The 24,808-nt window shown below is 37.1% G+C and overlaps 1 protein-coding gene across 9 annotated transcripts in view; it reads right to left on the bottom strand.

Annotated features, from left to right (window-relative positions):
* Positions 1-6,928: 6,928 nt before the first annotated feature.
* LOC120860242 (nuclear factor 1 B-type) overlaps positions 6,929-24,808 on the bottom strand; it is a 256,907-nt gene continuing 239,027 nt past the window's right edge. For 8 of the 9 annotated variants that reach the window (XM_040236036.1, XM_040236039.1, XM_040236040.1 and 5 more), the window contains one exon: positions 6,929-13,521. In XM_040236036.1, the coding sequence (XP_040091970.1) occupies positions 13,392-13,521 (130 nt within the window). In that variant the 3' untranslated portion in view covers positions 6,929-13,391. The remainder of the gene's footprint in view (positions 13,522-24,808) is intronic. The other variant, XM_040236044.1, reaches the window with a different exon arrangement.

The raw sequence follows: 24,808 nt of genomic DNA, 5'->3' as shown, positions 1-24,808 counted from the left end.
AGCAAACACGCACACTTAGGCTATCCTCAGACCTGTGAGCTCATCATGAGTGGAGCCCCATAACCCACCTGCACCAGGGCTTAGCCAGAGCCACAGAACACGGAATTCCACACTATGGAAAGTCTTCTCTCAGGAAGTGACAGTGCTACTACGATAACAAAGACGGTTCAATTTAAAAATGCTTATTTATGACAATAAAAATTGTTTTATTTGTTACCGTCTATGGGGTTACTTGATGGACATGAGTATGGGTGAACTCTGGGAGTTGGTGAAGGACAGGGAGGCCTGGCGTGCTGCGATTCATGGGGTTGCAAAGAGTCGGACACAACTGAGCGACTGAACTGAATGGAACTGATGGGGTCGCAAGAATCAGACATGACTGAGCAACTAAGCGTGCACACACACACGCACATGTATAAAATAGATAACCATGGGAATTTGCTATATGACTCAGGAAACTCAAACTGGGGCTCTGTAACAACCGAGAAGGGTGGGAACATATGTATACCTGTGGCTGGTTCATGCTAATATATGGCAGAGGCCAGCACAGTATTGTGAAGCAAGTTTTCTTCAATTAAAAATAAATAATTTGGGGAAAAATATTCAATTTGTAAAGGTTTTGCTCTTTCACTATCTTATCTATTTGTTGATTTATTTGACTGTAAAAGACACAACACAAAGGTAATGATTATGGCTTTTGCAGTCAGGCATACATGGTTTCTAAGCTTGGGCCCACCACATCAAGGATGCATGACTTTGGAGTAAATTGCTTCATCTCTGAATTCCTTTCTTTCATCTGAAAAATGGGGATATTGACAGCTAGAATATTGCTGAGGGTTAAATTAAATTTTGTATGTAAAATATTTAGTACAGACCCTGAACCACAGTAACAGGTTCTTAAAAAATGATCACTATTACTCTATTTTTTTTATATAAGCTCAGTGATATATTAATAAAGACTATGGTGGTAGAATAACATCTTGAATGAAATATTGAGTTTTAAATGTCCACCTTCACCAAAACTTAAAGAGGCTTACAATTTTGAAATTAAAATTAATTAATTAACCAAACCATTCTCACATAAATCCTGGAAAACAGAGATGGTCAATTTTAATCCAATTAAAGTTGTTTTAGTTTTGATTTGAGGTTAAGAGAATTCTACAACCTTCAAGTTCTATACTATTCAAAAGAAGATAACTAAATGATTTCATTGGACCAAATTGTAAGAACCATGTTAAGCAATTAAGATCTGCTCATTGAATGATATTTAAATCTATCATTTCCACTATTTGTTTGAACAAGTCATCTCACCTCTGGGCCTCAGTTTACTCATCAGTAAAATAGGAATATGATTAGTACTTACCTTTCATGAGCCTTAAAAGGATTAAATAAGATAATTGAAGTAAAATACTTAGCCCAGGGCCTTCAATGAATGTTAACTATGCCCACTCTTGTGTTAATGCCAACAAAACTGTTTCCATCTTAAGTTCCCTGCCCTCTGTCATCCTCTGTTCTTTACCTTTTTCACTATTTGGGGGAAATCTTGATATTGGTGGCTCTATGGTGATTTCTAACACATGCTTTTGATTTATTTCTCCACACAAAACTCCTTTAAACTGGATGGAGAATGCGTCCTGAGAGTTCTCACTGGAGGGGTGGCCAGTGGGAACTGAGCTCCAGAACCAGGAAATCGGAAGGGGAAACCACTGAACCTGGAGCAACCCATGTGGATTTCATTAGCACCAGGCAACACACTCACAATTTAGTAAGTGCTCCCAGTGAGGACACATAAGCTGGAGCAGAACCCAGTTTTGATTTCAAGCTACCCAGGAAAGAGGTCAAGGAGAAAAATTAATAGTCTCTACCCAATCCAATGTGTTTCTGTTCTCATGAAGGGAAGATCACGCCAGTGTTACACCTTTTGTCCCAAGCCTTACAATAAATCTGGGTCTTTTCTGCTTAAGGAATTTATTTATATGCAAAGTTTTACAAGGAGATAAAAGTTAAATGCAGCTATATGTTTAACTGATTAATCAAAATAGGAGTAGATAAATCAGAATAAGAATAGATAAAATCAGAACTTCTCTAAAAATTCAAAGTACATATATGTTGTATTTGTGAGGAACTTACAAATGTATCAGAAAAACTGAAGACTCTTTAAGAATGCTTACTTTATCTTTACTATATGCCCCTGCTCTAATTAGTTAATTAGTTAAAGGCTAGCTATAACCAGGACTATCATAAAGCTAGATCTAAAATGGAATATGTATAAGAAAATTTTCTGTGATCCTCTTTTATGACCTATAAGTGATATTTACATCTTTTTTTTGGTTTATGTTTTTACTTTTTCCTTAATCTGATTTTTGCTTTCCCTAGGATGTGCCTCATACATTAAAACGTTTGTATTCATTGACAGTTGTTAATTATACTCTAGTTTGTGTATGGACTTTCTTCCAAATGAAGAATGCAAAGGAGACTATAATTTTCTTTCCTCTGCCTATGTCAGCTATAAGATGAAGAAAAATTAATTAGATTCAACCCTTGACTTAATATGTTTTTTTTTTATTTTTGCAATGGAAAAGAATGTTTATGTGTACAAATAGGCAGGATTATCTATGTTATTATCATCTAATTTGAACACTACTTTGGAACTGATTATTTTGCTAGATTATGACACAATCCCAATGTTTCACAAAAGTTCGCACTTAAATTAATATGGAAGCTACATTTATGCCCATGTACTCTCACTTCTGCACATCCCTGAAACTCCAGGTTACATTTAGTTTTGAATGGAATACTCTTTAATAGGAATCAACTCTTTCTGGTACAGAAAAACTAATTATTCATGATTCAACCAGTGTTGCTGATTTAATAAGTCAAATGAGAATGATAAGGCAATAAAGAAATGGGGATATTTAAGTATTCTGGATAATTTGGTTTAGTATGGCAAACACTAGGTTATTTATGTATTTGGGTTTTACAAATTAGACAAGGAACTGTAGTAGAAATGGATTTGGGGCTGAAACTTATATTAAAATCTCTCAGTTTGAATTTGTAATCATGATAAAATTACATCAGTGTCACTCCTCTTTTATGTTCCTTGGATAGGTGTAAAACCACTTAATTTTTGTACTAACAAAGAGAATTTGGATTCTGGAGGAGTAAAAATGTGAAAAAGAGTAATTGGAAGAAACAGATATGACCATAGCAGGGTGGATCTGACTCACCTTCTAAGTCTCTCTCTCTGAGAAAAGTCTCTTTCACTCTGTACCTTGAAGGGTACTGGGCTGCTGGTGGAGGTGACAGGCACGGACCCCGTGTAGCCCTGGGCTCGCTTACTTCTGTGGTCACCCTATTGGGGGTGAGGAAGACAGTGAAGGTGCTTTTAGGGGACAGAACAATCCCCAGCTGTTGTTATTAAATGTGGGCAATCCCCTCAGGTCATCGATCCCACCATCCCCATTTGGTACCTCTGCCTCTTGACACAGTTATGCTACCTGTGCTGTCCTCCCCCAACCCCCCGCCCCCGCACGAACTGTGACCATCTGCACTTTTGACCCTCACAGCAAAAAACTGCATACTGCAAAGACGTCTTCAGACAACCCAACCAAAGAGAATAATCTGTTAAAAATAACAGTGGTGAAAACTTGGAAAATGCAAGTTTCCACCTCTATTTTGCCCTCAATCTCTCCTTTAGGCCCTTAACATGGACTACTTTGGTCCCATTAAAATCCAACACCCCAGAGTACTCCAGAGCGGGGCATTTTGTTGACATGGAGGAAAAGACATTTTGGTATGAGAGACGCCATGAGCATCATCAGTTTCCAACCTTGGACAGAAAGAGCAATTTTGGACCACCTGAGGATGATATGGGGACATTTGGGATTGGGTGAAGAGGGAGTGAGGGGAAAACCAAGAAGGGGGATTCTACAGTGGGAGGGTGGAAGGAAAGACAGAACATTTGCTTCCTGTCCCATGGGAGCAGCTACTGTGTCCTGTAAAGACTTTGAGGGATCCTCCGTATGAAGTCTGGAAAGCTGCATATCTCAGGCTTATCCAGTTTCTCCCAGTCCACTGCAGATTTCACCACCTTATCCAGTCCCCACCTTGAGAGGAAAGAATGGAGTGTCATGTGGTGGAGCACAGATGCCAGCTGTCAGCTTGTCCGAGGAGGGAAGAGTCAGACGCTGCACTCTCGCCTGGGGCTTCCTCTGCTCTCAACGTCTCTCCATTCAGCTCTCACGACTTTTCTCTATTTGAGAAAACTCCTATTCCTTGCAAATTCTTGTGTGTCCTATAAAATAAAGCTATTTAGAAAATTAACCGACTTAAGAATTCAATGCTTTTCTTCGTTCACAAAGAAAGCAAAGTATTGGCATCACCTGAAGGGAACTTCTAGAAACTAAGATCAGGTCATGTACAGGTATGCAGTTTCCATTCAAGCAATGGTCTCTTGGAAGGACTCTGTTGAACAATCTCTCAGTAGAGACTTACTGGCTGCCACAGAATTAAAACTAGAAGGGAAAGGAAGTGATGCTCTCCAACCAGTAGCAATCCAATTATTTTCAAATCACAACACACACACACACACATACCAACAGCCAGTGAAAATAATTAATGTCCTTATATCTTCAACTCTAAAAGAAACAAACTAATCCATTTACTTTTTCCAGTAGTCATGTATGGATGCGGGAGTTAGACAGTGAAGAAGGCTGAGCACCAAAGAATTGATGCTTTTGAACTGTGGTGTTGGAGAAGACTCTTGAGAGTCCCTTGGACTGCAAGGAGATCCAACTAGTCTATTCTAGAGATCAACCCTGGGTGTTCTTTGGAAGGAATGATGCTGAAGCTGAAACTCCAGTACTATGGCCACCTCATGCGAAGAGTTGACTCATTGGAAAAGACTCTGATGCTGGGAGGGATTGGAGGCAGGAGGAGAAGGGGACGACTGAGGATGAGATGGCTGGATGGCATCATTGACTCGATGGATGTGAGTCTGAGTGAACTCCGGGAGATGATGATGGAGAGCGGGTCTTGGCGTGCTGCCATTCATGGGGTCGCAAAGAGTCGGACACGACTGAGTGACTGGACAGAACTGAACTGAACTGAATGGGTCATATAGCCTTATGGTGGTAACAATAATAATAGTAATAATAAGAAATTACGTACTGTAAGAACTTTACAGGCACAATGTCATTTACCCTCTCAATAGCTTAATGAGACAGGTACTCTTACTAGTATCTAATTTTACAGATAAGGGAACTGAGGCCAAGAAAGTTTATATAACTTGCTATACAGCTGACCATTTCTAGCATTTGAAACAGGCGGTATAACTCTAGAGCAGGGACTTGAAATATTTGTGTATTCTTCCTCACAGTTCACTGAAGAATTGATGCTTTCTAATTGTGGTGCTGGAGAAGATTATTGAGAATCCCTTGGACAGCAGCGAGATCAAACCAGTCAGTCCTAAAGGAAATAAAACCTGAATATTCACTGGAAGGAACAATGCCAAAGCTGAAGCTCCAATACTTTGGTCACCTGAGTGCAAACGGCTGACTCATTGGAAAAGACCCTGATGTTGTGAAAGATTGATGGCAGGGGGAGAAGCCGGCAACAGAGGATAAGATGGTTGGAAACATCATTGACTCAATGGACATGAGTTTGAGCAAACTCTGGGAGAGAGTGGAGGACAGGGAAGCCTGGCATTCTGCAGTCCAAGGGGTCCCAAAGTCAGTCATGACTGAGCAACTAAACAACTTCCTCACTATCATCTCTCTTCTATCCCCAAATCTTGATTGATGCTAACAAAGTCAAACATGTTCATAAGCGTAAAAGTCTCTCAACAGGTAAAAATTTTACTTCAAGTATAATATTCTTAAACTATTTCCTATGATATTTCTTAATCTTCTAAAACATTTAATCACCATATCATGATGGAACCTTCCAAAATTTTCCTTTTGTTTTTTCAATAGATTGTGGTAAACTGATTTCCCTGCAACTCCACCCACAGCAGTATAAACCCACTGTATCAGGGTGATATGGGGGAGATGAAAGAGACCTGAGCCATAAATTAGAGGTGGTGGGATCAGGCCATTGGATTTGTCTCAGCAAGTCTTCCATTGGGATGGTCAAATTCCAGGCATTTTTATTTCTTTCCAATCAAGCTTGCATTAGTTTTGATTCATTTGTGCACATTACTCAGATGGATCCCAAAACCATTTAAGCTGGTTCCTTTTCAATTAGCTATTATTGAACTGCAGCTGACTCCATTCAGAAATGCTGTATTCAAGGAGCCTGGATCTGGGATACCATCCTCAATTTCAGCTCGTGTCCCACCTCCCTGTGAACAAGGAACATTAACCTCCCCCCACCCCTTACAATCAAAAGTAGCTCTGCTCCTTGGAAAACTTAGATGCTGCTCCTTTTCAGGCACAGGGAGAAAGGAATTCTTCTCCAGTAGTCACAAAACCACCAAACCCACAGCCACAGGGTGGCCCCAGGACTTACCTCCTCCTGTTGAATGTGTGTGTTTGAGGCCCTGTGGTTTTTTCAGTGGAGACCACAGTCCAGTCATCCTGGGCACACATTACATCTTCACCTCACTGCTGAAAGGCCTTTCTTGGAGAGTAGGGGCTGAAATTCTAGAACTACACTTGTATTTTTACTGCCATTGTTTAGAGAGCTTGTGAAGAGTATACATATTAGGAATTGCAAGAAGGGTTTACACAGATACACCCATGCCCAGTGCAAAACTGGAAGTATCGAACTGGAAGAGTCATCATTCCAGACACTAAGAAATTAAACCCGTCCTACAAAATTTCCAAATGGAAGGACCAAGATCCACTTCCAAAATACTACTGACCCCAACACTGGTAGGGGAAGAGTGGTGGGATGAGACGGAGGAGGAAAATAAAACATGAGGCCAGAGTCTGTAGCATAGCTCATTTTATTGTTTAAACAGTTTTTGCATAGGAAATATATCTGCTTCCAGTAATTGACTGCAGTATGAGCAGCTGCTAGCAGTATAGGCTGGATATAACAGTAACAATCACATTAAGTCAAGCTTGATTTACACCAGTTTAAAACTTGTGGCAATTGAGTTCATTTGCAACCCACAAAAAGTACCCAAAGAACATTATCCTCCAACCGGGCACAATAAAACCTTTGCTAACATTCTGGCCCCTTCTGAGGCTGATCCCAGTGGTCTGAATGCCAGAAATTAAGTAACTGTCATATAATACATCCTACTGCTAAAGGTTTGTTACACGGAGATTGTGCATGTGCCTCGTTTTTGAAAAATTTAATTAAACACAAGGTTCTGTAATTATGGCCCATGAGGACAAAATGCCAAAAGTTTTAAAATGGATCAACCCTGGTGTGTAGCTAGCAAGCAATAACTGACTACTCGTCACCTACAGTTGTACTAAATGTATCTAAAGAAACACACAGTCCTACAAAAGTTGTTCTCAGAGAAATATCATTGAGGTGGGGGCACCTCTTCCCAGGATGCTAAAAGTTCTATATGATATAAGCACAAATTAACAGCTTGATGAAGACATAATCTACTGCAGCTTTGAGAAGCCTATTCCTGGGATGAAGTTACCCCTCACATTCTACAATGTTGTAGAGATATTTTTTTTTCCAAGAAAATGTCATTTGAAACATATTTACAACTGAACTCAACAGAGACTGTGAAATTGAACAGGCACTGCTCATTTGTTTGAGTTTTTTGGTAAACATTTTGCTGGTTTTTTTTTTTGTTTTGTTTTGTTTGTTTCTTTCTCATTTTGCATCAACTTTTTTCAGTCCATGCAACTTCAATGCCCTCGATGAAGAATGCATAATAAGCCATACTTCTTGAAAAAAAAAAAAAAAAAAGACTTCCTTCTGCATAAAAAGATATATTTGCCACATCAGTCCCTGTAGCACAGTTTTCAAAACCATTCTGTCAAAAATACAGTAATACAAGACCGGCTTTAGTGTCACCAGCTCACACTGTCTCCTGTGTAATAGGCCACCATTTATTACCGGTACTGATCATGCGATAAAAGTTATCAGAGGCTGGGGCTGGCGTGCTGGCAGGCTAGTGCCACTGAAGCCTTTTCACAATCTCAACATACATTTGAATTGCAACACACAGATATTTCTAAAGAGTCTTAACTAGGGAACCCTTTTATTATTAAAAAAAAAAAAAAACTACTTACAACCATTGAAGAAAGAATTGCAACAACAACAACAACAAAAAGTAAAAATTGACCGTCTCCAACTTGTCCCCTTTGACTATATGAACAATGTCACCAACAGATCTGTGGCACGGACACAGTACAAAGAGTTGTCATGGCAATGAGTTTGGCTGATGCAAAGGTCATTGTGCAGGGTCAAAGGGCAAAAATCAGTGGTCCATGTTACCCCCCAACTGCAGTGCTCCACCCCACCCACACAATTTCATAAGGAATTAGAAAAAAACAGGGGAACTACCAGAAAGTGCAAAAAATGAAGAAGGCAGCTTTCAGCTCCTTCAGCATGGAGTAGAACATTCAATTTTAAGCTTTTACTATTGAACTTGAATAGCCTGCACATTAAAAAAAAAAAAAAAGTTTTCTATAGAAACCCAATTTTTTAAAGTCCAGGAAGCATGCAGCTGGTTAATGTTAACCAAAGACCTTGACAGGAACATGTAAACTATATTGAATGTCATGCTTGGGGCCTATCTGCCAGCAATATTGTAGTTGTTTCATTAAAAATCAATACTGTACACTGAATATGGGATAACTTTCTGCAGCCTTCATCGTTTCACACGATACATAGAGTTTGAATCTAGGTAAAGAACACATGTCCTGGTGTCACACTGCTGAAATGTCCCTGTGCAATCTCTTTTGTTGAGTCCTTATGAAGCTACAAGTCACAAATCCAAGATTCTGCTCCCTGAGGACACGTTATGTGAGACATAGCACTGTTTTGTCATTTTCTGCCTATCCTGAATGCTCTGTGAAACAACCTTAAATACCATCACGTAACAATCACAAAAACTTTTGCTAAAGGCCGTTTATACTAATAAAAAGACAGTGGTGCTTCCGACATTCTGAAATGCTCTGAAAACCAACTTTTCCAATACTAAATACAACAAAATAACCTTCATAAAATATAACTTTTCTCCATTTACACTTTTTAAAGGATTAGTATCCTATGCTTTTCAAGCACAGGAATCTGTGAAATAACTCCTAACATGGACAGATTTTTTTTCTTTTTTAATACATAACTTAAGAGCCTGGAGAGTTTTAACTCAAGTCCAGTCTCCAAACAAGGAATATTCTTGTTTACTTTAAAAATGGAAACAACATATAGTTCCATTATAATTGTTAAAAAGTTAGCTTTACAAACATGGGAATTTTAATTTAAAAAAAAAAATCTTAACAAAACTATACAGTGTACAAATTACTGTCTACAAGGTAGGCGGTTTGTGAAGAAGACCTTTCGCTCTTCTTGCTACTCGCAGCTTCACAGATTCATTCACATATTTTTTTTTTAAATGGAGCTGCCCACCCGAACATTACCCCATAACTATATTGCTATAATTACGATTTTTGCCATGTCTTTATGTACAGTCTCCTTCACTGCCTTATTCTTTTCTTCTCCTTAGACAAGCCCTCAAACGCTCATGTTACTCCAGAGGAAACACTTCAGAGGCACTGTGAGGGGTGGGCTGGAAAGCAACGCAAGGAAAGTTGAACAGTGCCATGGAGCCAGGGGCTGGAGACGCCACCCCCTACTGATGCCCTTGGGTGACCTTCACCATCCTGTAGCTCTGCAATTCTGGGGAGGGGAGGGGCGTGCAAGACCTGCAAGGGGGGGGCCCTTAGTCACAAGATACTTCCTGGTAAAAAGAGAAGGAGGCCAAAATGGATTTGAGATTATACAGAGAGTAGGATCTTTTTAAAGAGTTTTATCTCAAAGGGAAGGGAGAAAAAAAATGATTTTAAAAAAAGCAACACTTGAACTAGGCTTTTGTATTCAAGAGGCAGGCAGGAATACCCACAGTGTGTAACTTATGCAGCTAGAGCTGCTCATTCACTGGCAAAAATTTTAAAAAAGAGAGCACGTCTGCTCTTAAAAAAATACTGTGTGTCCTGTGAGGTGGATTTGTTCACCTATTAGGTTGAAGAGACCTGAAGAGCTTGGCTGAGATGATCTGTTTTCTACCAGGGCAAGCCATCACAAAAATGACTGAACTTACTTTTGAACTTGCACTGCAATGATCCTGCTGTGCTTTTCAGCATTGGGGCCATCAAACTGAATGGGCTAATCAAATACAATTCTCAGGCCCGTAAGCATTGTTCTAAAGTCTTCATCATTAAATGATATGCTGTGAGAACAATAGACAGTTTATTTTATTAGGCCATGGCCTGGGGGAAGGGGGTCAGGGGGCTCCTCATGGCAGCCCACCATGCGTCACTAATTCTAAAAGCGTTTTCTTCTAGTAATGAATTCCCTCAATGGAACTAGGGGGCAGTGGGGAGAAGTAAAGTAGAACCAGCCTCCATTCACCCTCTAGCCTTCCAGGGAAATTAAATCCAATATATATTTGAGGTACCATCCCTTAAAAAAAAAATCCCATCAGCCTCTAGTGGGCTTAATTCATCCACAGGAAAATTCATTTCTTAAAGTTCTCTATTTCCCTTCTGCTTGGGTTCTCAGTTTAAAAGGGCAGGTAAAATGAAAACTTAACAAGGTTTATTTATTTCTTGTTGTTCTTTAAAAATTGAACTTTGATTTTAATCAAAGTTAGAAGTCCAAATACATTTAATAATAGCAACCCTCTGTTCAATTTTCTGGATATTTAAATAATATATCTTTTTTTCCAAGCGCACTACCATCCACTTGAAGTAGTGAGACACAGGTAAATCACAGACTACCGTTTACAAAATGAAGAAATGGGGAAGAGAAGTGGTGGGGAAAGGATATGAGAGCGCCCCCTCCAGCAGGATGGCAGATTTTAGAGGAGAAAGTAGACTCAGGTGTTAAACCCCCAAAGTCGAAACATCTGCTAGGCATACTTTTCAACAACTATCTTTGCCAAATATGAGACAGGCTCATTCTCCACTGTGGATCCGAAACTTTCAAGAAAAACGACCACCCCCAACAACAACAGAAAGATAAGACCATTTGTTTTAAGCCAAGTCTGCCTCCAGGAGAACTGGTTGTGTTCACTTGTTTTTACTCTGTTTGTTGTTATGAAAACCAGAAATGAGTTCAGCTTGCACCCCAGGTGGGGAGTTCGAGAGGGGGAAACCTGTGTTTAAGTTGAAGTTTGTCACAGTAGGCAGAACAGTCGCTTTGCAGCCCAGGCCCATCTCAGGGTGCACTGCTTCACAGCTACACTGTAAAGTGTTAAAAATCCTCCCACCCACCCCAGAATATATATATATGTATATTAAAAAAAATCCCCTGTCCATCTCTCAGTACACAAAAGGACCTCATCACACTGCAAAAATAGCAGTACCCACTTTGGTCAATTAAAACAAACAAACAAACAAAAAAAGCATACATTATTTTTTTTTAAATCTGTGTACTTACCTATAATAACCAATACAGCTAAAAGCACTACCTACATAGGCAAAACTTGGTATTGCATAATTCGTATAAATTTGAAACCCCTCCCCCCAAATATTAATTGGAAGATGAAAAACATGAAAGGTTAATAGAAAAAACACCAAAATACTGAAAATATTGCTGGTCGATTACAATTTTTAAGCGGCAACTATACACAGCCATGATATGCTTTATAAATGTGAGATAAAGGTATAACTGTCTAAAAAATCCATGATGTCACACATTTTTCTTCGTCTGGAGTACAAAATATTTTGTCATAAAAATGGTAAAGATTTAAAATGATAATAAATGCAGCAAAACAAGTGTAGTGATGTCACTTTTTTGTTTTTTTTTGTAGTTTTTTTTTTTGTTTTTTGTTTTTTAGATTTCAAGGCAAGGCACGTAATGTGGACATTATATCTTCGTGCAAATTAGGATTACTGGAAAGAGTATTTTTAATTAAAATTTTAAGAGACATAGAGGCAAAAATGTGTCTGCCCATGCACACTACAGATCTGTCAATACAAGAAGTTTGTTGAACAAGGCTAATGTCTGAAAGCACCATGCAAGTATTCAGCACCCTGATTACATCTGTTTTCTCAAGAGTGCGTTTTTACATCCTACACCCTGGCGTTCCCAGTTCGTAAACTGTAAGCTTTACCCTTGTGACATGGATTTGCCTGCCTCTTTGTCTCTAGAATGCAGATTTTATAGAACCTTTTGTACACCCTATGGGTTCTTGATGCAACCAGTAATTTTAAATAAATAAATTCTACCTCCAAGGAGGCTGCAGCTAAACCAACATAAGTGCTGTGTTTTCATTAATTTTTTTTTTCCTCAAGCACATGATTTGTCTTGATTTAATGCCTTTTTACTGCCCTCAAAAACTGAGGGGAAAATAAATTCGTTCAAAATTCTCTTAAATTCTTTTTAATCCCCTCAATTTAGAGTCCAAGGGCTGAAGGACTTATAATCATGATTCCCCTTTAGATATAAATTTATAAATTGCACTTGCCTCTGTTAAGTGTTTCTTTTGTGGGGAAAATATTATATTAATTTTTACTGTTGCATGCAGAGATAACACTTCACCTACAAAGAGGCATTTCTTCCATAGAGCCTTTTGTGTTCAAACTGTTTTTTTTTTCTTTTTTCTTTTTTTCCTTTTTTTTTCCTTTTTTTCCTCTTTTTTTCTTTTTTTTTTTTTTTTAAGATTTCAAACTGGGTTACACACTGGAAAAGGCTGGGTTAAGGGCCAAAATTTAATAAATCTGTACTGATAACTAAAGGCTACAGAGATTTCATATATATTTCTTTTAACTTTTAGAAATCAGAGTGCTTATAAAATGGCTGGCTCATGGCTCTGTCACGCCCAGCACCTCTGATGCCGCCTCCTAGCCTTCGTTGGTGAGATAACCAGGAATAGTGATTCCATGCGTAAACAACAAGATACTAAACCAATAAAACTAGCTTATCATGCAAATATTAAGGCATCTAGAAAGTCAGTTAAAATATATTGTCATAGAGACAGAACATCTATTTCCCAGCGGACTTCATGTAACAAAGGCTACTTTGCAGGGGCTGCGAACTACCATCAGTGAAATATCATCGACCCTTTTTATGTCATTACAGTTTCAACCTTAAGGGAATTAGTGATTGTAAGTGCTGCGATTGCTGGTCTATTATCTTCTTTCTTCAGTTTCCTTCCTTTCTCCCTTTTTGTTTTGTTTGTTTTGTCCAGTCTTCCTCTTTTCCTTTTTTTAAAAAAAATTCTTAAACTAGTGTTGTATTTCATTTTTTTCCCCTCAGTTGCTTGTTTCTGCTTGAAGGAAAGGTTCTCCGATTATGTTCAAACCGTAATTTTGGACATTTGCCGGTAGGATGGGTGTCCTATTTGATACTTGGAAAGGAACCAAGCTAGCCCAGGTACCAGGACTGTCGGCAGGAAGGGGGCAGGAGAGGGGCAGGAGGGAGGGAAGAGAAAAAGAAAAAATATGTTAAAATCTATAACAATATTAGAGACATAAATTCCATAGGCATCAAATTACTACTATAACTTTTCCAAATTAAGAGTCTAATATGAGATACATGTGCTTATAAATTATACATATTATGCATATATAAACTACATGGTCTATTTCTTTTACAGATGGTAAGACTATTGTGAGGCAGAAAATATCTCAAGTAAGACTCATCCACAGGTAGACTCTAATTGACTGAGAGAGGATATTCTTCCTAAAATATTTGGTCCATTTTGATGTAAATATAGTATGATTTTCTGTCAAGAAGAAAAGAGCAAATCTACAACAGTATCGATATATTTTGCAAGTTTTATTCTGATCTTGTTTTAATTCACAACAGTTGTGATGTATTTCAGTTTTTTTTACCTGCCTATTGGTTGAACAAAATTGAAAGCCATAATAAAAATGATTCCTTTTCCCTCACAATAAGAGAAAGTATATTTTCTAGGAAGGCCAGTGCATAATACTTAGTTTGAAGCTGACACCAGAAACCTTTTCCTCCCTGTCAGTCATGTTTCCACATCCCAGCTGCTCTGAGTTTGGGAGTTAGGAGAGGGGTGTGGGTGGAGCTCTACAGAGAGTAAGCAGAGGAGAGTCTTGCCCGTCTCCAACTGACTCTAATTTCACCTATGCTGTATTTGGGGCTATTTAAAACAAAAAATTTTGAAAAACAGTTGTCTAATTGCTACTGGCATTAGTTCAGTTCAGTTCAGTTGCTCAGTCGTGTCTGACTCTTTGCAACCCCATGACTGCAGCAAACCAGGCTTCCCTGTCCATCACCAATTCCCAGAGTTTGTTACTGGCATAATCCCTCACTAAACAAGTATCACATAGAGGAAAATAACACAAGACCTACATATCATGGACAACCCCATACCATACATTTTGAGTATACCTAACCAGATGCATTGTTAGTTTCAATATTCAACTTGGAATGAATGTCAGTTAAGTAACAGCTGCACAAATAATCAGGAACCAAGAAAACACCCAACTGACAATTCCATACCCAGTTTTGTCATGGCCTGGCATGGAAACACAACTTCAGTGTTTTAAATATAACTGATTCTCTAAATTTAATTTACATTCTTTTCTTTATTTTTGGAACCAAGAAGTGAGATGGATTCTACTACTGTAGCTATCAAGCTAGACATCCTCATTTTTTTCATATTTGAATTCCAAAGGTACAAAAACCTTTATGGAATATTAACTTGAAGAAACAATTTCCCTACCCACCCCCCCCCCCAAAAAAAAAAGCTTGGATTAAAACAAAAGAACTTGGTATGTAACTTTTTTTAATCTCATGATACTTTTAAAGAAATAATTAGGCTTATTACTACATGTCTAGGTACATACTTCTGAGTTAATATTTTAATAGGAAAAACTTCACAGTAACCTTTTATGCTCAAAGGATTTTGTGATTAGACTATGAGCTCCATAAAAACAAAGTCCATTTCTCTTTTTGTTCTCCATCTAATCCAGTACTTAGTACATTATAGGTGCTCAATAATTTTTGGATAAACAAGAAAATCAATTAAATATTCCAAATCACACCCAACTATTTATTTTCTAAAAGTGTTGCTCATAATCACATAGTTTCATGAATACACTGCAATTTGGCCCTCTATGATAAGAAAACTGGCATCTCTGGACTTAAAATGAGAGATGTTCCATATTAACACAAATTAACTATGCGGGAGTAACTAAATAATACTTGAAACCAAAAATTGACACTAAAAAGATATATCATCATCAGATGAAAAATCATAATTCTACAGAATAAAAAATCGTTATGGAAACTTTTTCTAAGAGACTTAATTGTTTTCACATATTTCTTTCTTCCCACACACATCTTCAACAAGTATTTCTGCACTTTGCATCGCTGATTGGGAAGAGTGTTCCATGACACATTATTAAATATTTTCCCTCTAGTGTCCTTCTACTGTACTTAGTTACATAGTACTACAATAGCACTACCTCATATCATAATTATCTGTACCTATGGTTACCTTACTGACTGAAAGGTAAGATCTGTAAAGAAAATGACCTTATCAATCCTCATTACTGGCCATAGCTGATGCTAATCATTTCTTAACAAATAAATGACTAAAATGGACCTCCTTATTTTATAACCTATAGCAGGAAGCATGTATGAAAAACAAAAAGACTAGCTGAAATAGACAATCCTTGACAGTAAAAGACAATGTCAACAACAAGTGAATCAGTTTGCAAAATTAACGAGTCCCAAATTAAATGGGCTCTAGGAAGTCATTTAGAAACTACATACTTTAGGAAAATAAAGTGTATTTTAATGCTTGAAAATAGATGTGACTCTTATGGAGAAATTTACCAATTAATGGTGGAAAAGATAAAAATTCAGGGTTTAATTTGCAATAGCTTTCTTACTCAGTTCTTTAGAAAAGACATGTATTGTTACCTTTGGAAAATCCTCAATAAAAATAAATAGATGCTAGTGACTAAAATGACTCTTGCTGCACAATATCTAACAAATTCAATTTAGATGTTTATTTAAACCTTTCGAACCTCCCATCCTACATTATGACCACGTCAAAATTGCAGTGTGTGATATATTTGTCAATACTGTTTATGAGTCTTTGGGGAGAAATAAATCTCAGACATTAACACTGTGCAGACCCCATATATGAGTTTATAAGCCTCTTATTGCCAATTTGGAGGTTAAACTCAGAATTATAAGCACAGATATTTTTAGAAATTTTTGGTAGTACCATTGAAAAAAAATCTGGTAAAACTAACTCAAAGATTATAATAAAGAAAAATGTTTAATCAAACAAAATAACCTAGATCATTTAATTTCAAAAAACAATGCCTCAAATTGTACAGTTTTTTGGGTAAAAAGGTAACAGTGCTTTTTAAATATCAACTCTCTCTACATAAGTCAATGCCAATAATCACCAGAATGGATAAAATAAACACACTTTCATATTTATGTACATATACCAACTAGTTATACGTAAAATGCTTTCTGATTTTAATTCCTAATAGAATGAAAATTATATGGAATTTAATTTTCAATCCAATAATCTGTGTCTCTATTAAGAGATAAGAATATAGTTGAAAGATTTCAAAATATTCAAAGTCAAATTAAGCTTTTCAGCAGTATATCTTCAAGCACACACATACTTGGACTTCATTAAATTTTCCATTGACAAATCACCTTTTTTAAAAAAGGCAAACAGAAGATGAGCATGACTGAAAGCAAATCTTTAAAATATATATATACCTGCCATATTAGTAAAAGAAAAAAAAAATACAAGCACTTTGTGGAAAAATCAGGCACCAAAAAAAAAAAAAAGCCCCAAAGATTTTGACAAGACCATAACACACAGCAGAATTCATGCTAGTGACTCCTACTCTGTATATGCTTTCAGTATGTATTGAGGTATTTCATTAAAAATGAATAAAAGTTAAATAAAAATTCTAAAAAAAAAATTCAATACATCTGATCTCACGGATAATATTTTCATATGATTCTGGTCAAATATATGATATGGTTGTTCCCCAGAGGGAAGAAGCAAACAAACAAATTACATTAATGGTGGGTGATGGTATGGCTTCATTTTATTCTGATCAGACTATCTCGGAAGCATTGTGTTTCTTCCCTGTATCACTCTTCAAGAGAAACAAACTGTATGGCATTACTTTGGTGAAAAAACACACCAAATTATGTCATTTGAAAACAGGTAAAGGGAGACAGGCAAGACATGATAGTTGAGTTGAAAAGAAATATAGATATCTTCCACGTGGTTCCAGTAGACAGAATTAGCATACAGGGAGAAACCTCCAGAAGATAATCACGCTGATGGCCTTCTATAAATAAGATATCATCTTGGGTGTTTCACACATCCTATGTTACTTAATCTTCTCAGTGAATTATCGACATTACCATCATTATCCCCTTTTCACAGATGAGAAAGTTGAGGCTTAAACTCACCCAAAGTTACCCAGCAACATCTCAGATGTGAATTAGTTCTATCTGATCCCCATGGCCATTTAACTATTACATTGCTTCCCTGGGAAGTTAGACATTAACCAAACATTTAAAAGAACTTTTGAACACAGTTTTCTAAAGGCAGAACATATTCGCTTCAAGAGACAATGAATTTCCCATGCCCCACACTGCCGGATCATAACCTGGCTAGTATTGCAGCAGACTTGTGCACAGAACATGCGGTTGGTCTAGGTGATCAAACAGCTCTGAAATTTGATATATCTATCTATCTCCTTTGAAAACAAATCTAGTTGAAGTTCTATTAGAGTGACCTTATGGTAAGGATTAGGGAGGAAGAAGATACCCACTTCTTAAAAATGATACACTTTTTATATATTTAAAATCCAGGACAAACTGGATGAAACTGTTAGTCTTTGCATCCAGAAGGAGTAAAGAGACAAAGACTGAAAGTGAGAAAACTCCTTTGGGCAAGTCAAAAGTCGATGGTTGTGCTTTTTAAAAGTTAGGCATTCTGTGACTGTGTATTCTAGGCCAAAAAGGATTAGGGTCTTAGCTTTTAACTTGGTTAACAACCCAAGAACCACGGGGCACCAAAAAAACCATATATGGAATCATAAGTTGAGTAAAAAACCAAAGACATAGGCTTCCTTCAATTATTCAAATTGAAGAATGGCAAATTTCAATGCACATCTGCTAATGGGCTAGGCAACCCATGTGTCAAACATGTTATAAAATGTCAAAGTATCCAGTGTTCTAATATTTTGAGGGGACTAATCATATCGCCCATTCAGATTTTGCATACTGATTTAATCATAAGACTACCACATCTGCTTTAGAGATTGTACTCTTTCAAGAAGCTTAAAAAATATATTACAGGAATGAAGCACCGAGAACTGTATATACTCACACATACCTAAACTGTACCAGTAGCCACATTACTTATAGACAGCAATAAAAATAAGCAATGGCTCAGAAAGCATGAGATAATAAGTAAAATAAATACTTTCATTTAAAAGCAAGATTTGCTCTTAGTTCCATTGTTCCTGTTTCAAATACCCCCAAGAAGGAAAGTTTATTATTTCCTTGGCTAAATGTTCCTAATTTTGTTTCCATAACATCAACACACAAGTATTAGTATCTCTCCCCAAATGCACAATGAACACTTTTCCTATTAACAGCTAAAATCTGCTGGAAAAACCAATCAAGAGCAGTATAATTAAGTACCAAGTCAGAAACCATGCTGTCCTGGATGTGTGTATTTGGACTGGCAGCTTATTTCGATATAATACAAATGCTACAGACTATATGTCTTGTGGAAAAAATGCCCACTTAGGCCAGGGGAAGGAATATAGGAGTGGTATTTAAGTACCCAAATATTTACAAATTATTAAATTATTACATAAAAATAATATATCTAATAATTCATTAATGTATTAGAGCAAAGAAAGCAGTATTTATTAAATATACCAGTTACTACCATTTACAGAGTGTGTCCTATTTGCCAGGCACTGATCTACGTGCTAGAGCTAATTTAAAGTTTTCAAATCTCATTATACATCTATAAGGAAAGTATGATTATTATTCTAATTTTACAGATGAGGAAACTGAAGCTGGAAAATTGTGTCTTGCCCAACTCCTCCTGTTAGGCTGTAGAAGCCAGAATTTGAAATCTAGCACTGTGGTTCTAAAGCCTACATTCTTAACCATTATACTTTACCTCATCTCCCTCTTTTGTGAAACATATTATTTATATTACTAAGCAAGAATTCATAATTTCCCTGAATTATTAAAGGGATTTCTATGAATTAAGGTCCATATCATTTAGGCACAATGGAATTCCCTGTATAACTTTTCACCACAAAAAAGTGTATTTTATTTATCTAATTCAAGATTCTTTTCATCTGAGGACAATAGTTGCATTTTTTGATGTATATACAGATGTTGCTGCATGTCTATAAATTGCTTGCTTGCATTCCACTTCTGATGCAGTTAAAACCAGAAGTGAAATATACAAAGTGCTTTACACAGGTCTTGGGTTTCTTCGATTTATTTCCCCATTTTTTAAGGATCATTATTACCATTGGAATGATCCTATTTGCATGCAAGATGATTTCTAATGATTGTTACTATTTGTAATAATCTGTATTGGAAAGCTCCCTGGCTGGCTCTTACCTGAACTGCAAAGTACTCTTGTGGGCTCTCTGGGAAACACCAAATATCATAAACTGCAGGTGGCTCATGGAATTATTCTAACTGCAAGCAATAGCACTTCATAGTAATGAAAGAGAAATGTATTTGTTTCTTAACTAAGTAGGTAAATAGCTTGCTTTATTGCTCCTCTTTGGGGACCAACGATTTTGAAAATAACATATCAAATCGGTAGGCCATCAAAGCTCATTAATTTATATCAGTTGTTTCAGATGTGTTTTGTTATCACGGCATGCTGGATGGCATGTTAAATTTACCATGTGTGAGTACTAGCATTTTCTAAGTGAAATAATGGTATATGCCAGTGAAATATGTTATTTAACCAACAGCACAGGGCAAGAAGAGTCCTTATATATGCGGCCACTGCAGCTAAAGGTCTAACGTGCTCATTCTAATGTCTGTACCATTAGCAAACAGCTCTTACAAAATCCTAGACCTTTCAACAAGGTAATCAATATACTTGAGAGTAATAAAAACTTATTTCCTTAAAATGTTTAGCCATAAGTAAGAAAAACACTCTTCCCCTAAACTGGCCAAATTTAAAAAACAAACCTATGTTAGATACTTCTCATGTTTTAGAACTGAAAATGGTAGAGAATCATTATTGTAAATAAATTACAGTATACAGATGCATATGTATATAACAATTTATGTAGCTGTGGGAGGTTTTAGCCAATTAAAAATATAGAATTATCAGGATCAAAGTAGTGATTTGATCTCCTCCCATAGAGAATCCTGTGTGTGGCTTTCCCTCCTCTTTCTCTAGTCTGTATTCCTCTCTGTCCCCGGCTCCTTTTCAGGGCTATTGTTACAAGTGCTACAGCCCCCTTATTAGCATATGTGAGTCTTCAACAGCAGACAAAATTCTCTACAAAAATAGTGCCTCCAAATAGTGTCTTTCACTAGAGAAAATCACCCTAGGCATACTAAATTAAATAGAAATGTAAGTTTTACACAAAAGCAAAATGTGATCTTTCCCAGATGATTTTCCTTTAAAAGCAAAAATGAGTGTTATTTGCACCATTTCACCTCTAAAAGAGAGAATCTTTTTTTTTTTTTTTTGGTATCAGAATTCTGAAGCATAAAATCACAGACGATTAAGGAACTGAACATGTTTTTATGTTATGCCTGCTACTCTGTTCACATGTACAAAAACCCTTCTGTCATAAAACAAAAATTAACAAAGGAGAGAATAACTGTAAATTTCTACAATTTCTAAATATTCAAAATTTGTCTTCTTCAACGTCTTAAATTTTTGCCTTTTTCTCCTTTTGTAGTTTCTTATTACATTTATTACCCTGTTTACTCAATTCATATACTTTGTCATCTAAGTAAATATGCCTAAAAACACACTGTATACTTCCTAATAACACTAGCAAACATGAGAATGAAAAAAGGAAATTCTTAAAGGGTGCGTTGGCCAGTGACAGAGCTAAATTTCTTGGGAAATTAATATATATGTAAATATGGCACTTTCCATTAAACATCTTCAAATAAAGTAGGTGTTTAATGTACTTCTTTCATCACAAAGGGTTAATCAGCAAGGTTGACATTTGGGAATTTTCTGCATCACGCTCCTCCCTCTCCCCTAGTGCAGCCAAAAATCATCTGACAGGAAACGTAAGATTAAGTTTGTCCTACCTAAGCGAACAAAGAGTGCTCTGAACAGGCCACTCGTTTACTGCAGAGCGGGAACTTTTCTAATCCTGCTGGAATCTGCAGTGCTGCTCAGAAAATATCGTGGAAAAAGTTGTTTTCTTTCCTCTGACATCTTGTCTGTGGTCATCCCAGTTCAGTCACACTGCCGATCCTGCTGCTTCTCCCATGAAGGTTAACGTAAAGCTCCAAACATAATCATGTGGAAAATGGACATTATTGATTCCTACGGTCCATTGTTCCCCTATCCTAAGTCCCTGAAGTTCAAGTTCAATCTGGAATTACATCATGTCTGGTTTCTCCTGGTTACCAGACGGCTTGAGACGTGACCACAGCTACAGAAAAACAAACAGCCTTCTTCACGCTTCGGCTCCCCTATCGATTCAAACGTAAACTTTTTTTCTTTCTCTCAAGTATGCTTCAAGTATGGAGCATGGTTAATTTAGAGATTAAGTTCCAAATTAGATTATCTAATGGCATCTTAATGGATTGCTGACCCATTTCCTGTGGGATGGCAGCATGCAAGTCTGGCTGGAATACAATTAATTTCTTAGGAAGTCTTCTGAAGAGTTTCCTAGATAAAAAGGAAACGTTGTGTTGTGCAAATCTTTCTTTACAAATGGAGAAAGTTAGGCAAAACTGCAACAAATCCCCAATGTATTTTTCAACAGCCAGATTACAGATACCTGCGTGTGTATAAACACCAGATCAAGATTATTTTTAAGAATGCTCACGTTTTCATTTTTGGGTTCCTAACAGGTGCAAATAATTTTCATGAAAACAGAGTCGTAATTCTTTTAAATAGAATATCCAAATACAAAGAGCAACACTAGTTAGCAGGTCTAGTTCCCAAACAATGGTCATGTGCAATTTTGGCTTTTGCAAATTCCTCTCCTTGAACCGGATTCTCCCATTCAGCCACCTCCTTATCAGCATTTCTATCATAGTCCCAGAGTGGTGCTAGGGACCCAGAATGGTGTGTAAAAAGTTGAACATTTTGAATACACGTTAGAGCTGACAGCTGAAAAGGAAATTCAGCACTCTGAGAATAAAGCTCCCCCCAGGAACTCCAGGAACAACCCAGCTGTTGTACTGTAGTTATGTGTCAAGATAACAAACTGAAAGCAGGAAATGCTAAGCTGGTGAATTTGTAGGGATGGTCTACGTCTAATGTGGAAATACAAGTTAACTCTTAACATTACCTAAAGCCAGTACAGGGGTTTGGGGGAGAATGGATACAACGTATATGTATCGTTAAATAAGTCCCTTCACTGTTGACCTGAAACTGTTCACAACATTGTTAATCAGCTATATCCCAATACACCAAAATGTTTTTGGTGTTAAAGGCAGTACACACATCACCCGCATCATACACATGTCATATGTTTGTACGTGACACATGTATACACACATACATGCCCGCACATACCCATGCATACATGTGCATGTACACGCACACCATTTATGCATATACATTATATGCTTATGTATATTTTACATACAAACATAATTTACAACACAATAGTGAAAATTATTTTGTTTAAATATTCATTCTTAGGTCATTGAGGACATATTTTAAAAGAAAAGTTTAAAGGATGAAGCAATGAAAATGGGACAAGTTTGAGGAGAGGGTTTTGCAAATAGACTTAAATGTATGAAATGAATGCTATTATTCCTTCCTTTTTGCCCTCCTTCTCCTGACCAATCAGATCCAAATAATCTTTACTGGCTGCTAAATTTCTCCTGGGAAATCAAGCAACTCTCTAGAATTGCAGTAATAAACGACAATTTCTTACAAAAACATGTGTAAAGTCACTACAGAATGAAGTATTCAACTCATAGAAAGGAACTGCTAACACGTGTAACATGGAAAATAGCTGATAAAAGTCTCTTCGGTGCCATTCAATTATGGCATCAGCAGAAACACAAAAATCCCTCCAATTATTTCAGTAAAATCTTCATTTATTCATTATTTCAGAGGCTGAGCAAATGGTTTGTGTAAACATATCCTTCAGTAACACGCACATGTTTATTTTAGCCATCTGAAGGCTGCTGCTATGTTTATAGAAGCCATCAGACACATACAGCCACTCACTTGTGGCTTTGCCTTTTCTTGAAAGAGGTGAAGGGGGAAAAGAGGGACTGAAACAATAAATTCAGTTTCTCTTTTGCATAAAGTACTCCCTCCAATGTTTTAAAATAACTTCTGTTTATATTATTCTTGGATTGTCCTGTGGCTTTCTTGTTCATTCAAATATATTGCTCTTTCATATTTGATAGTACAAGCTATGTTCTGGCTATAGCTTCAAGAAAGCAAGCCAGTTAGGGAGTTAACTGCTGTATTTGTTTATACCCACATAACTCACAGATATAACAGTGTAATTTGTCCACATCAGAGGACAAAGCACAGACACAACAGTACTCTCATGAACAGCATAAGCAACTCATCACCTATTACCCTGCTAAGAGCTGAGCCCCTCTGGACTCACGCAGAAGTGAGCACTCTGCCAAGGGATTTCACTCTGGGTTAACTGCAGGACCTGACCTTTGAGTTAGGGAAAAAAAATCACATTTTCAAGATGCAAGCTACACACACACACACACACACACACACACACACACACACTCAGTTCTCAAAATTCTAAGGTCAAAACAACAAAACACCTTCAGGGTTGCAACTAAATAAGTCTGTGAAAACTTTCCAAAGGAGTCAGCTTCAGTTCTGAAAGGAATGTTTATACACTGGGATTAGGGGATGCATGGAGAGGGAAGAGGATGGAGGAAAGCTTCCAGCTTTGATTTATGCTCGAATAGCTCCCTGGGCACTGCCATTTTCAGTCCCCAAGAAGAAACTGCCTTTGACATGGAAACACCTCTACAGAACGACGGGCACAAAGCAGAAAAGGAGGCGACCATGGACAGTGATTACACCAAGAAGGTAATGGCAGCAAACAGCAATCAAAGTAAAACCAAACACTTTCTTTGCCTTGTCCTCTGCTACTGCAAAGTCTCCAGGGGTCCACAACAAAAATAACCTGATATTTTCTTTATTCCACTAGGACAGAGGCAAATGATTTAATTTATTCAGATCCTTCGAAAGTTGTAGCAATGGCCTAAAGATTTTAGATGTCTGTTATCTACTTTAAAAGTAATAGCGTTACAGACATTTCTGATTTTTTTTATATCTTTTTTCAGGAAAAAAAAACTATTATGCCTCATAAATAACTGCAAGACACATATTATAAACCATGCATAAATTATGCATATGTTGTACCACAGACATGGCCTATTTGTATGATCAAATACAGATTCTACTTGTGCCTATTTTGGATAAGTATAACAAAGCAAA

Source organism: Oryx dammah, unplaced genomic scaffold (assembly GCF_014754425.2).
Source record: "Oryx dammah isolate SB20612 unplaced genomic scaffold, SCBI_Odam_1.1 HiC_scaffold_11050, whole genome shotgun sequence".
In the NCBI taxonomy this organism is placed as follows: Eukaryota; Metazoa; Chordata; class Mammalia; order Artiodactyla; family Bovidae; genus Oryx; species Oryx dammah.
Note: the sequence above shows the minus strand (reverse complement) of the source record. Positions and strands in the feature narration are given on the sequence as shown.